General features: G+C 42.7%; 1 protein-coding gene across 1 annotated transcript in view; it reads left to right on the top strand.

The window, feature by feature from the left end:
* MSH3 (mutS homolog 3) overlaps positions 1 to 14,139 on the top strand; it is an 83,961-nt gene that overhangs the window by 18,220 nt on the left and 51,602 nt on the right. The window contains exon 9 of the mRNA XM_057385564.1: positions 13,417 to 13,529. Within this exon, the coding sequence (XP_057241547.1) occupies positions 13,417 to 13,529 (113 nt within the window). The remainder of the gene's footprint in view (positions 1 to 13,416; positions 13,530 to 14,139) is intronic.

Raw genomic sequence — 14,139 nt, 5'->3', positions numbered from 1 at the left:
TTTCTGAGTTTAGGCGGTGCTTTCTGAGTTCAGGTGGTGTTTTTGGAGTTCAGGCGGTGTTTTTGGAGTTTAGGAAGTGTTTTCTGAGTTTAGGCAGTGTTTTCTGAGTTCAGGCGGTGTTTTCTGAGTTCAGGTGGTGTTTTCTGAGTTTAGGCGGTGCTTTCTGAGTTTAAGTGGTGTTTTCTGAGTTTAGGCGTTTTTTTCTGAGTTTAGGCGGTGTTTTCTGAGTTTCAGGCGGTATTTTCTGAGTTTAGGCGTTGTTTTCTGAGTTTAGGCGGTGTTTTCTGTGTTTTAGGCGGTGTTTTCTGAGTTTAAGCGGTGCTTTCTGAGTTTAGGCGGTGCTTTCTGAGTTTTAGGCGGTGCTTTCTGAGTTTAAGCGGTGCTTTCTGAGTTTAGGCGGTGTTTTCTGAGTTCAGGCGGTGTTTTCTGAGTTCAGGCGGTGCTTTCTGAGTTTAGGCAGTGTTTTCTGAGTTCGGGTGCAGTTTTCTTAGTTTAGGCTGTGTTTTCTGAGTTTTAGGTGGTGTTTTCTGAGTTTAGGCGGTGCTTTCTGAGTTCAGGCAGTGCTTTCTGAGTTTAAGCGGTGCTTTATGAGTTCAGGTGGTGTTTTCTGACTTCAGGCGGTGTTTCCTGAGTTTTAAGTGGTGCTTTCTGAATTTAGGTGTTGTTTTCTGAGTTTGGGTGGTGTTTTTGGAGTTTAGGCGGTGTTTTCTGAGTTCAGGCAGTGTTTTTTCTGAGTTTAAGGTGGTGCTTTCTGAGTTTAGGCGTTGTTTTCTGAGTTTAGGCGGTGTTTTCTGAGTTTAAGCGGTGTTTTCTGAGTTTAGGCGGTGCTTCCTGAGTTTAGGCGGTGTTTTCTGAATTCAGGCGGTGTTTTCTGAGTTTAGGCGGTGCTTTCTGAGTTTAAGGTGGTGCTTTCTGAGTTTTAGGCAGTGTTTTCTGAGTTTTAGGCGATGTTTTCTGAGTTTAGGCGGTGTTTTCTGAGTTTAGGCAGTGTTTTCTGAGTTTTAGGCGGTGCTTTCTGAGTTTAGGCGGTGCTTTCTGAGTTTAGGCGGTGCTTTCTGAGTTTAGGCGGTGTTTTCTGAGTTTAGGCGGTGTTTTCTGAGTTTTAGGCCATGTTTTCTGAGTTCAGGTGTGCTGTATGAGCAGGGCTGAGGCTGCCGTGGTCTGAGCACATCTTCCTGCATGGAGGGAGTGTGTCAGTGCGTTGTTTTCACAGTGTTCATGCCCAAGCTTGGAAATTTTTCTCCCCAGGTGTCAGGAGGGCATCCTGGACCCTTCCCAATTTTCAATTTTCCTSCTGTGAGGTGTTTGGGAGCTGCAGAGCTCTGTGTTCCCTGGGAATCTCTGTGCTCCCTCAGTCATGCCCTGGGAATAGTGGGGCTGGAACCACTCCCGTTTTGGGTCAAAACCACATTTTTCATGACCAAACTCAGCAGCTTCTCCCTTGTTCCAGAAACCAGAGCTGGGCCTTCCTCGTGACCGATGCAGAGATCTCAGGGTTTGAAGTCTTATTTCAACATTTGTCCACCACTTGCAGGGCTTTTTTTTTTTTGCTTTTTTTTTTCCCCATTAAATGAGAGCCACATTTGTGTTTCAGGTAGAATTATTAAAAATAACATGCCATTAATGCACATGACCACAATTCTGAAGCCTCTTTTGATTTTTGAGTGGAGAATGAAAGCGGTATTACTTGCCAAGTTAACACCCGTCACTGTAAAGGCTCCTGCTCTTTTCTTTCTTCTTGTGCTTTCATTCAGATTACTTCCTAAGGAGTTTCTTGCTCACTCCATACTTGGATTTATTGTTACATTCAGCACCCCTCTCACATCTTAAGAGTTTTCTTGCAAGTGCTGCCATGGTTTGACAGCATTGAAGGAGAATAACTGCAGTCACAGCAGAGAAGAAAGGAGTGGGGTTACAGCAGAACTGTGCCTATTGTGTTCAGATTTGACACTCACTGGGTGTCTTTGTGAGTTTGGAATTGAGAGCCTTTTTATTTCAGTTACAGTCAGAGAGCTCAGATGGAGACATTTCTGGAAGAAAATCAGGGTAATACAATTTTTCAGTCTCTTTTGGCTGTAGTATCATTAGGGACAACGCACTGGAGCATCACACAGCTGGATCTTTTTTGGAAAAGTGTGAAAAGGCTTTGCGAGGTACAGGCCATGTGCAAAGGCAGATTTTGATTGGTTTTTGAAACATCTTSAGAACAGTGGGTTTGATTTTTAGGATGAAGCTGTTTAATACTTGGGGCTTTTTATGGTCTCTCGTGACGTTCGTAATTACAGATGCTGACGTCTGGAAGATCCTGTTGTGGCTTTAAAATTTGTATTTCTGTAGTGCAGAGGGTACTTCAGTGTGTTACTGTCCCAAATTTTGAGCCTCCAAATTGAGGGKAAAAAAAGGAAAAACGAAGTAGTTATATAATCTATCATATCCTTTCAGCTGGAAYTGGTTCAAGTGGTTCAGTCAGTGGYGTGAGAGGAGAATGAAATGTGAACAGCAAGTTACACATGCCAAAAACTTTAAAAAAAAGAGACTTTGTGCCATAGGCTCAGCTGAAAAATATGGTTGGATATGTGGCTTAGGTGGTACATCCTGCCCTTCCTGTTGGAGTAGAGGAAGAACTTGTGGGTGGCTGAAATCCTCGACAAGAAGACATGTTGAGGGAATTCCTGCATGGAAAAGCCCGTGGTTTTCCAGAGAGCATCCACTGCTCAGAGCACAGAGCTGGAATTCCTGAGGTGAGGAGAARGCAGATGAGCTGAGAGCTCAGGAGCAGTCAGACCCATTTCAGAGCTCAGCAGAGAACACAGTATTGTGTGCTCACATCTCTTCTGTGGCATAAAACCATCTGATGGATCAGTGGCTGTGCACAATCCCTGTGTTCTTGTTTGTGGAAATGATCTACAGCTGGTTTATATCATTATCAATTATATTATTCAATATAAATTATATCATTATATCATTATATCATTATATCAATATCAATTATATTATTATTCCTAATAACTTGCACAGTTTCTTAGAGTAATGCTTTTCTCAAAACCTTTGGGGAAAATTTGGCTTGGGTGAGTTCTCTGGAGCTCAGGTTTTATGCAGTTTTGGGAAATCCTCAAGGAAGGGAAGCCCCCAGCCTCACTGTTTCACCTATTTATGTGTTTAATTGGTCATGAGGGAAAGAATGCCCCTCATGGCTGCTTGGTTTTATCCTTTCTCTCACCAGATTCTGCTCTAGGCTGCTCTGAGTCACCCCGGGGTGGCAGAAGGGGCCCTCTTAACTTTCTCAGTGCCTAAAGAATTAATTTTCTTTATTCTGTCATCATTTGACATATGTTGTAGCCCCCTAACAATGTAATGCAATCACCTTGYTGTGTTTCTTTTCCTCTGCAGCCTGAGTGAATGTATCTTCCACATTTTTTTTTAATTAATGGTTGATACCCAGAGGAGCAGCTACACAGAATATTAAGGTTTGGGTATAGATCAGGTACTTATTTTGAATATAGTTAATCATCAAAGATATTAATTAAGAATATCAAGTCTTGTTAAAAAATACCAGGATAAAATTATCAAAATCCCGAAAATACATTTTGGAATTTTTCTGCTTTTTATTGTAACTTCTTAGAATAGACAAAGAATTAAAGAACAACTGCAGGTCTTCTGCCTGAGTGCCATGTGTAATAACCTAGCACAGTTAAAAAACACAGTGATGTTTAAATTAAACTGAGGTATTACAGACTGATTTTTATTTTTTTGATTAATTTCTTGCATCTGGTAATCTTACATGAGTATTTATCAAGAGGATTTAGTGGGGTGGATGTTGCTGTGTGTGCAGGGTGTGCAATGTTTGTTCCCACATTGCTGTTTGGGGTGTGCAGTGTTTGTTCCCATGTTGTTCCCATGTTGTTCCCATGTTGTTCCCATGTTGTTCCCATGTTGTTCTTGTGTTGTTCCCATGTTGTTCCCATGTTTCTCTTTGGGGTGTGCTGTGTTCCCATGTTGCTCTCTGGGGTGTGCAGTGTTTGTTCCCATGTTGTTCCTATGTTGTTCCCATGTTGTTCCCATGTTGTTCCCATGTTGTTCCCATGTTGTTCCCATGTTTCTCTTTGGGGTGTACTGCGTTCCCATGTTGTTCCCATGTTGCTGTTTGGGGTGTGCTGTGTTCCCATGTTGTTCCCATGTTTCTCTTTGGGGTGTGCAGTGTTTGTTCCCATGTTGTTCCTATGTTGTTCCCATGTTGTTCCCATGTTGTTCCCATGTTGTTCCCATGTTTCTCTTTGGGCTGTGCTGTTCCCTGCCTGGCCCAGACCCGGCTCAGGGCAGGTTGAGTTCTGTGGCTGACCCCGAGCAGGGCCGATGTCCGGCAGGGTAAGGCCCCTCTGTCCATTTGGGGCRCACAGAAGGTGTCCCCTTGTGCCCCATGCAGCCCCCTGTCCCTGTCCCTCCTCCCGGCTGTCCCCTGAGTGTCCTCTGTGTCTCCTGTCCCCTCCCAGGGTGTTGCTGTTCCTCTGCTGCACTSTCCATGTGTGTTTGTTCCTCACAAAAGGTTCTGAGCCTCCCTCAAGGGAGCTGAAATCCAGGCGGGGCACAGAGCGTCCCTGCAGCATCAGGAAGGTGTGTGAGAACCCAAACAGCAGCTGCATCCCTTCTGGAGAGCCCTAAACTGAAATAATTTCAGTGCCTGATGGGTGGAAAATCCATCCAGCTATGGCCTTCCTGCCGGCAGACACAATGTGCTTCTCAGTGAGCTCGGTATGGGATGTTCAACGCTCCTTGTGAATTTCCACAGCGATTCTTGTGCTGATTAAAGAACAGGAATTGTGTTTCTGACAGTTCTTGGCAGGTAGAACAGTGGTAGCAGTATGGGAGGTTAGCTCAGACTGATTTAAAATAGGGATGTGGACAGACCCTGTCTGTCACCATCTCAATTATCTCTTATATAATTGGAAATGATGTTTCATAAGCTGATGGTGATTTCCATTCASCTGTCAATCTGTGCTCACAGAATATCCCTTTGCCAATACCAGGGCAAACCTGATTTCTACTTCAACAATAATCTTTAGAACAGAATCCCAGGATATTTGGGGTTGGAAGGGATCTCTGGTGATTATCCAGTCCAATTCCCTTGTCACTGCAGGGTCAGTGACACAGGAACGTGTCCAGGTGGGGTTGGGATGTGTCCAGAGAGGAGACTCCACACCCTCCCTGTAAAGATGGAATTTGTGGTTTATTTAATGGCCATTGCTCCTCATCCTGTCCCTGGCCCCACAAACACAGTCTGGCCCCATCCTCTGTCCCCCTGTGAGGTGTTTGTACGGATTGATGGGATCCCTCACACCTTCCCTTCTCCAGGCTGAGCAGGCCCAGCTCCCGCAGTCTCTGCTCAGCACAGAGATGCTCCAGACCCCAAATCCTCCCTGTGGCCTCCCCAGGACCCTGCCCAGCAACTCTGTATCTTTCTAACCCATATGGATTTTCTGTGGCTGATATATTCTGCAGCATCCATTTGTTTTGGGCTTTTTTTTTTTAATCCTTGGAAGAAGTAATTAATTTGAATTTAAGATTCTTTCCAGAAGTATGTTGCATTGTAGCWACTGCTTTTATTTTTTAATTAAACAGCCTCACCTAGGAAACACTTGTTTTCTCAGACAAAGCACTGTGTGTTTGGCATGTGTATGTGTATGACCCACATAACTTWCAATGTTTTGAGGGCCAGTGTTATTTCAAATAYGTTGAAATTAAAATGTTTTAGAGAYTTTTTTGCTCACACRRCGTAAGGGAAGGGGARCTAATTAAAATAATTGGGAAATGCTGTTAAGCATGGAGCTAGGCTTTGTTCAAGCTGAATKTAGACTTTTACTGCTGCTGCATGTCTTCGAATAAGATGTTTTCTACCAAATRCTTCCTCCACCAGCTTGATCCTAGAGAGGGGCTGTGATGGTGAGTGTTGATGGCAGTGATTTGACAGAAGCACAATGGTTACAACTTCACTGCAAGATCTGGTAGGTGTGAAGGCTTTGCAAGAACATTGTAAGAGAGAGAGAGAAAAAAGTGCTTTGTGCTCAGAAGTTTTTCCGTTGCAAAGGAGAAGGTTTGGTGTTGCCATCAGTCGGGACAAGCGTGATCAGACAGCACGTGTCCTTGTGAAACAAAAGCTGTGTGTTCCCTTGGGAGGCTGTGAGATACACCAGTGCAATTGTGTGGCTCTCAACACATAGCACAAGTGCTGCTGTTTAGAACAAGTTGATCGTCCACACTTATGTCGTAGAGTTTCGAAAAGAATTCTTTCAAGGCTATTCTGTCATCTTTTTCTTTGGTCTTCTTGCCCAGGACTTTTTGGTTTCTTTTAGTCATGTTCTCCCTRTTATTTAATTTATTGTCAACACTTTTGAAGCACTTTAGAGGTTTCTTTTTCTAAAGGATGCAAGGTAAGGTGGCAATATTTTTTAGTTGTATAATGTGTAACAAAACTTACTTTTCTGTCTAGCAGCCCATTGTCTGGTCTTGTAGACTGGCTTTTACAAGGCCCTTTTGGTGAAGGAATTAAAGGTATTGAGTGGCTGTGGCATGTCTTGTGGTCAGGTACAAAATGTCTTTGTGCTCGTGACTCCTGCCTGTCCTGGGGCTGCACAGCTCCACACTGAGCTCTCTCTGGGACACCTGGCTCTGTTCTGCGCCCTGGCATCCTCACTGACCATCACCATCAACTTGTTAAAGTGAAAACAGGAGCACCTGGAGCTGCAGAAGGGGTGGAAACCTCTGAGGGCTGAGTGTTCTTGCTGAGACACTGCAAATGGTGAAATAAAGCTGCTGGCCRCAGAGAGGGTGGAACAGGACTGTGATGAAGGCTGAGACAATAGCCATGCTCCTAAAGCTTTCTGGTGATAACCTTTTTCCATGTTTTCTCTTAGKGACTGCTCTGTCTTTTCACTTCGTTGTTCCTGAGTGATTTAAYCATGCTAAGGYAGTGGAAAATGGTATTTCCTTCCTCCTGCTGTGATTTTTCTGTTGTGGAGTGCTCCAGTTGCTTGGTGCAGGCTCAGGAARGCTCCACAWYCMWKMSRGAGSRRKSAGWRWSARKAARRWARAKARWSARWSAGTGGTCCTGTSGTAGTCCCTGATGCAGTGATGCAGACCTGCACAGAGCTGAAGCTGCAAAATGACCAATAGTAAGACCCTGTRTTGAATTAAATGAGTAATTACTCCCTTTTATAAAGTTTGCTTGTCCAGCTATACATTGTTGTGTGAAGTTTGAGATCCACATTGGAAGAAAATACAGAAAATTATCCTGTCTRATGGGAAAGAGCACAAATAATTTGTATTTTATTTACTGCTTGGMAAAAACTTGGGCAACACAGGGATGTGAAATGGTCCATCCTTGAGGACAAAAAGGGGAGAGGGGGATTTGAAATTTGAAAATGATGCCAAAAGCACAGTGTGGTGCTCACGTGTTTCATGGCTTGTCAGTGAGGTACCAGAGAGATGGGGAGAGCCTTCCACGCCTGATTTTAGGATATACAGCATAAATCTGGAGTTCCATTCAATCCTGTCACCAGTGCAGTTTTCCTCTTTGTAGTACAGATACAGAAATGTAGRAATACTTCCATCCCAAGATGTCATGAGCAAATGGTTGGCTCTGTGTCCTCACTCGTACTTTGATTCAGAAATAACTATTTTTCCATGGTGGGGTGTAATAGGAAGAGCATTATTACATCAGAGTGCATGTAGTATGGCAGATATTAGGCACGGATTTCCTGTCTTTTGTTTTGTGGTGTTCTTTGCATTTGTTTTTTTCTTTATTTACGATTGGTTGGTTTTTGTTGCTGTTTGATTTTTTCATTGTTGTTGGCTTGTTTTTGATGTGGTATGGGTTTTTATTTTTTTTTTTTTTTTTTGGGTTAATTTGTCTGAAGCCCTGCAGAAAAGAGATTTTTTTTTTTGCTGGCTGGCATGATCCTGAATGGAGGAACTGTTGGTTTTGGGGACAGACTTGTGTAGCTGATTCACTGGGCTGTCTCTAGAACATCTCTGTCAGTGGGACCAGCACGTGGCAGGTTGGTTCAGGCTCCTGGTGAGACCAGAGCAGCATGGGCTTCATCCTCCCAGCATCATGTTCTCCGTAGCTTCTGCCAAACACAGAGGAAAGYAAATATTGTTGAGCTGTGGGCAAGATGCTGTGCTGGCTCTGAAGGGGTGTGTGGTCTGAAAACTGCATCAGGCACTGCAGTTCCCTTCACCAGTACTGGTCACTATTTGGGAGCTGCTCTGTGCTGTCATTTTGCAGTCAGCCCTACAAACTTGGGTATTGAATAAAAAGAACTTTCACATGAAAATTTGAGGCTTTTTTTATCCGTCCATGTGTTGTTTGTTCACAGCCATACACAGTGAAGACAATGGGTATATTTTAGGTAATTTCYCTGGCGCATTTTGAGGTTTTCTAGCATTCTTTGCAGCCACCCCACGCCGTGTTTGAGTGCCTGGGGGTTGTCCTGTGTGGCTCTGCTTTTGTGCGTGGTGCCTGAAGCAGCGAGTGCTCCCGGGGCAGTGCAGAGCTGATGGAACCAGCACAGCACTCACCCCACGCCCACAGGGAGCCCCTGATCCCGAGTGCTGCTCTCCAGCCCGTTCTCTAAGAGCACTTCCTTGTGAATCACCCTCTGCAGACCAGCTTCGAGCACCTGTGGAGCAGTGTGAAATTACCRCCCTGAGATCAAGCAGGTACAGCATCTGCGTCTTCTCTGTCCTCAGAATCGCCTCCTCTGCAATTGAGGGAAATTAAATGGATGTGGTGGGGGATTGTCATTTTGCTGTGGTTATTTTTTTTTTTTTTGGTTTTTTTTTTTTTTTTTCTGGGTGATAATGGTTTCCTAGCAGTTATTGGTCTTTTCTGCTTCCAAGACGTGAGTGCTGTGTGTCTCATCCCGTTCTTCAGGGGGCTGAAGAAGATTTGTGTCTTATTTGTGAATGTGGAAGCTGCTGCAGTAAAAGTGTGCTTGTGTTTTGTCCTGTGCCATCAAATTGTGCCCTCGCAGCTCTGCCCAGTGCTTTTCTCATACCCTCCTTACTCCATTTCTTGGACAGCTCCTGCCTCTGAGTTCCTAAAGCTAAAAGAACGTTCTGTTTGAATTCTTTGGTTTCAGGCTCCAGGCTTGTCAGTGTGATTGGAGTTCTTTTCAGGTGTAATTCATCCTGAGATAATCAGAAAATGAGTTGAGAAGTGTTGGTAGTTTGGTGGAAAAAAGGCAAGCAAGGAGTTTTCCCCAAGTTTTTCTGTGTGTTTTCTTTTATATTTTTGTGTGTAAGATATAGACACATGTGAGTGAGTAGATACACATATATGTGTATGTGTATATTRAAGTGWGTCAGWTTTCCTTCTGGGCTTTTATATTAAAGTGTGTCASATTTCCKTCTGGGCTTTYCAGCAGTTTCTGTCATTCCTGATGGGTTTGGGATGGGGCATTTTGGAAGCTGGAGGTCCTGTGCAGCAATGTGTGGAATATAACATGTTGATAACATCCATGGCATGGTTTCTGTTTGGTTTTCATGCACAGCACRTGATTTGGACCAGATATTCAGAGAAGGTGACTGCAACAGCAATCTCCATCTCTGGATCTGAAAGCTGCCCAGAGCAAATGTGGGGAAGTGCTTGACTCTGACAGGAGAAAAAGCTGTTCTTATAAAAGATTTTCTTTTGTGCTCAGTGCCAAAAGAGCAACTGCTTGGAAATGTCAGGGAGGCTTTGCCAGAGAAGCTGCTGGAGCTCTGTGCCARCATTCACCAAAAAAAGGAAAGGTGGTTGTTCTCCATTCCCACTGACACWCTCAAACCCAAATCCCCTCAGCTAGAAGCGGTGGGATAACAAAGGCAGCACAGTGATGACAAGTGAAGGAAATACAATTTCTGCCAAGCACGTTAATAAGGGAAGATGACACCATGTGGATTTCTGAAAGGACTAATGCATTCAAGTTGCCTTGCCACGCTGGGCAGTGCTGGCATTTTTCTCTGGTCATCCCAGCGGAATAAACGATGAGAAGTGCAGAGAAAAGAGCAATTTGAATAAATTGTATAGTAAACACTAAGTAAATTATTTGGGCTTTACAAATCTGTGTTYAGCATCAGAAGTAAAAACTTCAAACTTGGTTTTAGGAGCAGACACCTTCCCAAATCCTGCATCATTGGTGTCCTTGTGTTGTGGTACAATAAAATTTTGGTGCTGCACCTGCACCCTTGCAGTTGAATGTCCTAAAGCAGAATGTGCATGGCAGGATAGTAGTTAAAAAGTAAAATTCTGGAGTTACYTGCTTTTCTTATGAGCAAGTAACTSCTAAGGAAGTTCTTGAGGTTTGGGGAAGCTTAATTTGGATGTGTTTGTTTTTCAGTAAGTCTTTATTCACTTTCTGCCTGTTTAATTTTGAGTTGTAGAGCAGCAAAGAAGTGATTCCTACTTTAATCAGCAAACTGCAGTTAGCTCTCGTGCTTAAAGCAAGCTCATTCTTAATAAAAGATTTTATTATTATTTAGGTATCTCGAGTTAGCTTCTGTAAATTAGTTTTATTTATGTTGCTTTCTTTTAGCTTCTAGCATTTTTTGTAGATGTCTTTCTTAAGGGACTTTTCCCTCTAAACTGATGATCTCTTTTAAATATTTTTCCTACAGCGCTTGGTAAACAATGAATTTTAAGTGGCTGCATTGAATTGTCAGATAAATAGAGGCATTAAAGCCAGCAGAGTGTTGATCCTTTTTCACTTTGCCAGCAGGGTGAAAGATAAATTAGCCYCTGTAGTAACAGGATGGTGGAACAGTGTAGGTTAGGATGTTACATTTTATATTATTACATTATTACACAGCGTGTAACTGTGTGTGGTTTGGGATGCCACAGGCACGTGGATCCCTGGATATTGGTGATGATCATCTCTGAGCAATTTTTTACAGCTCCTCTTGTGAGGAGAGACATTTCTGCATCGAATTTCAGCATGGGAGGAGCAGTGGGTTCTGTCAGGGGCAATRTTTGTACCTTCAGCTGTGAGCTGGGACCCTCAAAACTCCAGTTCAGGGGTGCTCAAGGACTGGGCAGGGCAGGTGAGGGAGATCTGAGAGTTTGGGTTTCACCTCTGGAAACCCTGAGAGGGTTCCTTGTTTTTGGGAAGCTGGGAAGGGCAGCAGGGAGGCACTGGGTGAGTTGAACTGCAGCTTGTTTAGAGGCTCTGACAAGAGTGATGCTTACAAAAGTTGATGGCAATTGASTCCTGATTTAAATAGGCATTGGTGGCTGGAGAGATAAAATAAGCATCAACATATCATCCTGCCTATAATCAGGAAAATGGCCTTTGGGTGATCATCTTGCTGCACAAARGACAGGCATGAAAACCTTGTGCAGCAGCAAACTTTGTTTTTATGCATCTTGATAAAAATATAGGGGTTTTCCACACATTGAATTGGTAACTTTCCTTTATTTTTGCTTTATCTAAAATATCAGTAAAGATATCAGTTATTTATCTAAAATATCAGACAGATTGTCATATATATGTATATTTGATGTTGTCATATCTAGAATATAAATACTAAAATAAATGAAGATCATTGCAGATCACTGAGTTGCCTAATTGTAATTTCAAATATTTCCCATTCGTATAGTTGACAAACAAAAATAGTATATGAAGTCACTCAACTTATATTGATGGTAACTGTAATTTTCCAAAGTTTATGTTCAAGTTAGATAAATTTGGTTGTAAAAGGGAAGACAATCACAAATGCATTGAAGAAAATGGCACCAATTAATGTTTCAACATTAGAAAACAAACAAGTGTGSCATGAGCCATTCAGTGAAATACCCCCTTTTTTCACTTTGGTTCTAAAACTTCAAAGGCTCCTTTTTTGACTTTTGTTCTAAAAATTATTTCTTCAGACCTTGCTTTTCTGTAGTCACTGTTACAAAAACATAAAGAGGTAGAAATGAAAAATTAAGTATTAATTTAAAGCTATTTCTCTAGTCACACGTGGTCAGCAGAAGGGCCGTGCTGTGTTTTAGGGCTGACTCGGGGTCTGTGCTGTGCAAACCTCCAGGAATCACACATCACACCATGAACTGTACTGAAGGGGTGTTTTGCCACGAAGCTGCACTGAAACACCTTAAATTAACAGAAGGGGTGGATGTTCTAGAGCAGATGATGGGTGAGGGTTGGAGCAAGCAGGAAAAGCTGATTGGTGTTGGTTATTTGCCTTTGCTTGGAGAATATTTGCTCATTTTGAGAAGGGCTGGGGAGAGGGGACTCCCAGAGGGTGTAAAACCTGAAGGTTTAATTGGATAAAAGTCAGTTTTAGTGAGGCAGGGAAGGATCACCGAGGGTGTGCTGGGACAAGTGTGGTTAGTTGGACACGCGTTGTGGAAATTGACTCTCATTTTTAAGAGCTGGGGCCTCGAAGGTGCATTGATCCTTTCACGTGGCAGTGTTAGAATGTAAGGCAGAAAACTTGTCTGTTTTTTCCTCTGAGATTGGAAAGCCCTGCAAAAAGGACATTGATTAACTTCCATCCTGTAATACCTACACGATCTTTCTCACTGACATAATTCCAGTKTGCCCAAGCACTTGGTTAATTAATTCACATCCCATGGGGGTATGAGAGTGAAGGTAGGTTTTATGTGTGTCTTTTTGTCTTTTTGCTCTCTACTGGCTCCTGGTTCATTCTGCTCATTCTGAAGCTGTGTAATTGTGCTCAGAGGTGGCAGGGGCACCCAGTGTCCTTTTGGTTATGATTTTTGAACCAGAATTATCTGTTTAATGCTGTGTGAACAGCTGTGCAAATTGAAATTTTAAAGCAGCATCCAAGTCTTGATTTTTCAACAAGTTAGGAAAAGGAGCYAGTGTAGAAATGTTGCATCTTGTCAAGTTTGCTGCATTTGCTGGTGCTGATGATATGCTGGCTAGAGTGGGTTATCAGTAATAACATCCTTGGCTGCCTAGACTGCAAAAAAACTAAAAGAAATAAAGCCCTTTAGTTGTACAGAATAAGATAAAGTCTTCAAAGACAAAGGAAAATTTAATATGGTAATAGACAGTGTAGGAAATTAGCTAAAGTGTTTAATCATCAGAGGTCTTAAAGAAGAGATAAGGCCAAGGCTTCCTGTGATTGGTGAAGAAATGGTGGTTTTGGGTGTGTTTGCTGTTGCTGCTTGGCTTTGCTTTATTTTCWGTTTTACAGTGGTTAGAAGAAACATTTAACAAAACACACCACACTTGGAAATGTTCTCAACCCAGTTCAATGGCTCATCTCTTCATTCTTTACCTTTACCTTCATTCTTTTCTTTRTTCAACTCTTAACAGAGTGAAGACAAAAGAAGGTGCACCTTTGTAACCTCCTTCAGCATTCTTCATGAAAGGAATATAAAAAACTGAAAGTCAAATATTTTTTTCTTTGCAGGTTACAGGATGACAGAATTAGGATAGAAAGGATGGAAAACCATAATTTTGAGTACAGTCATGCTTTCCAGAGAGTTACTGACTTCTATGCAAAAGAAGTGCCTGGTACTACAGGTATGTCATTCAGATTTTTATGCAAAATCTGACATTAGAGGTCTTTCATTCCAAATATCTTTGAAGCATGCATCCTATTAGCCTTTACATCTGCGCAGGCTTTTCGCCACTTTTGCTTAATTTTCTGCGCAGTGGGATCTTTTTTTGAGCTTGGAGGAAAATGAACATTATTTAAATAAAAATGAATATAGCGCTACCACTGCTTTTTTCATAGCTCGAAGGTGTATGTTCAGACAGATCTAAATTTAAACATAGCAGCTGGGAGGGGTTTACTCAACAACTGAAATGTTTCTTGAAGTTCATGGAATCCCAGGATTTCTGGGGATGAAATAGATCTCTGGAGACCATCCAGCCCAATCCCCCTGGAGCAGGGAGACAGGAATGTGTCCAGGTGAGGTTGAGATTTCTCCAGAAAGGAGATTCCACACCCTCCCTGGGCAGCTTGTTTCAGTGTTCTGCCAGCCTCAGTCTAAAGAAGTTCTTCCTCATGTTGAGCTTGAACTTCTCGTGCTTTATTTTATGGCCATGGCTCCTCACGCTATCACTGGGCTCCACTGAAGAGAGTCTGGCGCCATCTCCTGACAGCCCTTGGAGGTATTGATTGATGAGA

This window comes from Malurus melanocephalus, unplaced genomic scaffold (assembly GCF_030028575.1).
Source record: "Malurus melanocephalus ecotype Western Australia unplaced genomic scaffold, MMel_1.1 scaffold_844, whole genome shotgun sequence".
NCBI classification, from domain to species: Eukaryota; Metazoa; Chordata; class Aves; order Passeriformes; family Maluridae; genus Malurus; species Malurus melanocephalus.
Note: the sequence above shows the minus strand (reverse complement) of the source record. Positions and strands in the feature narration are given on the sequence as shown.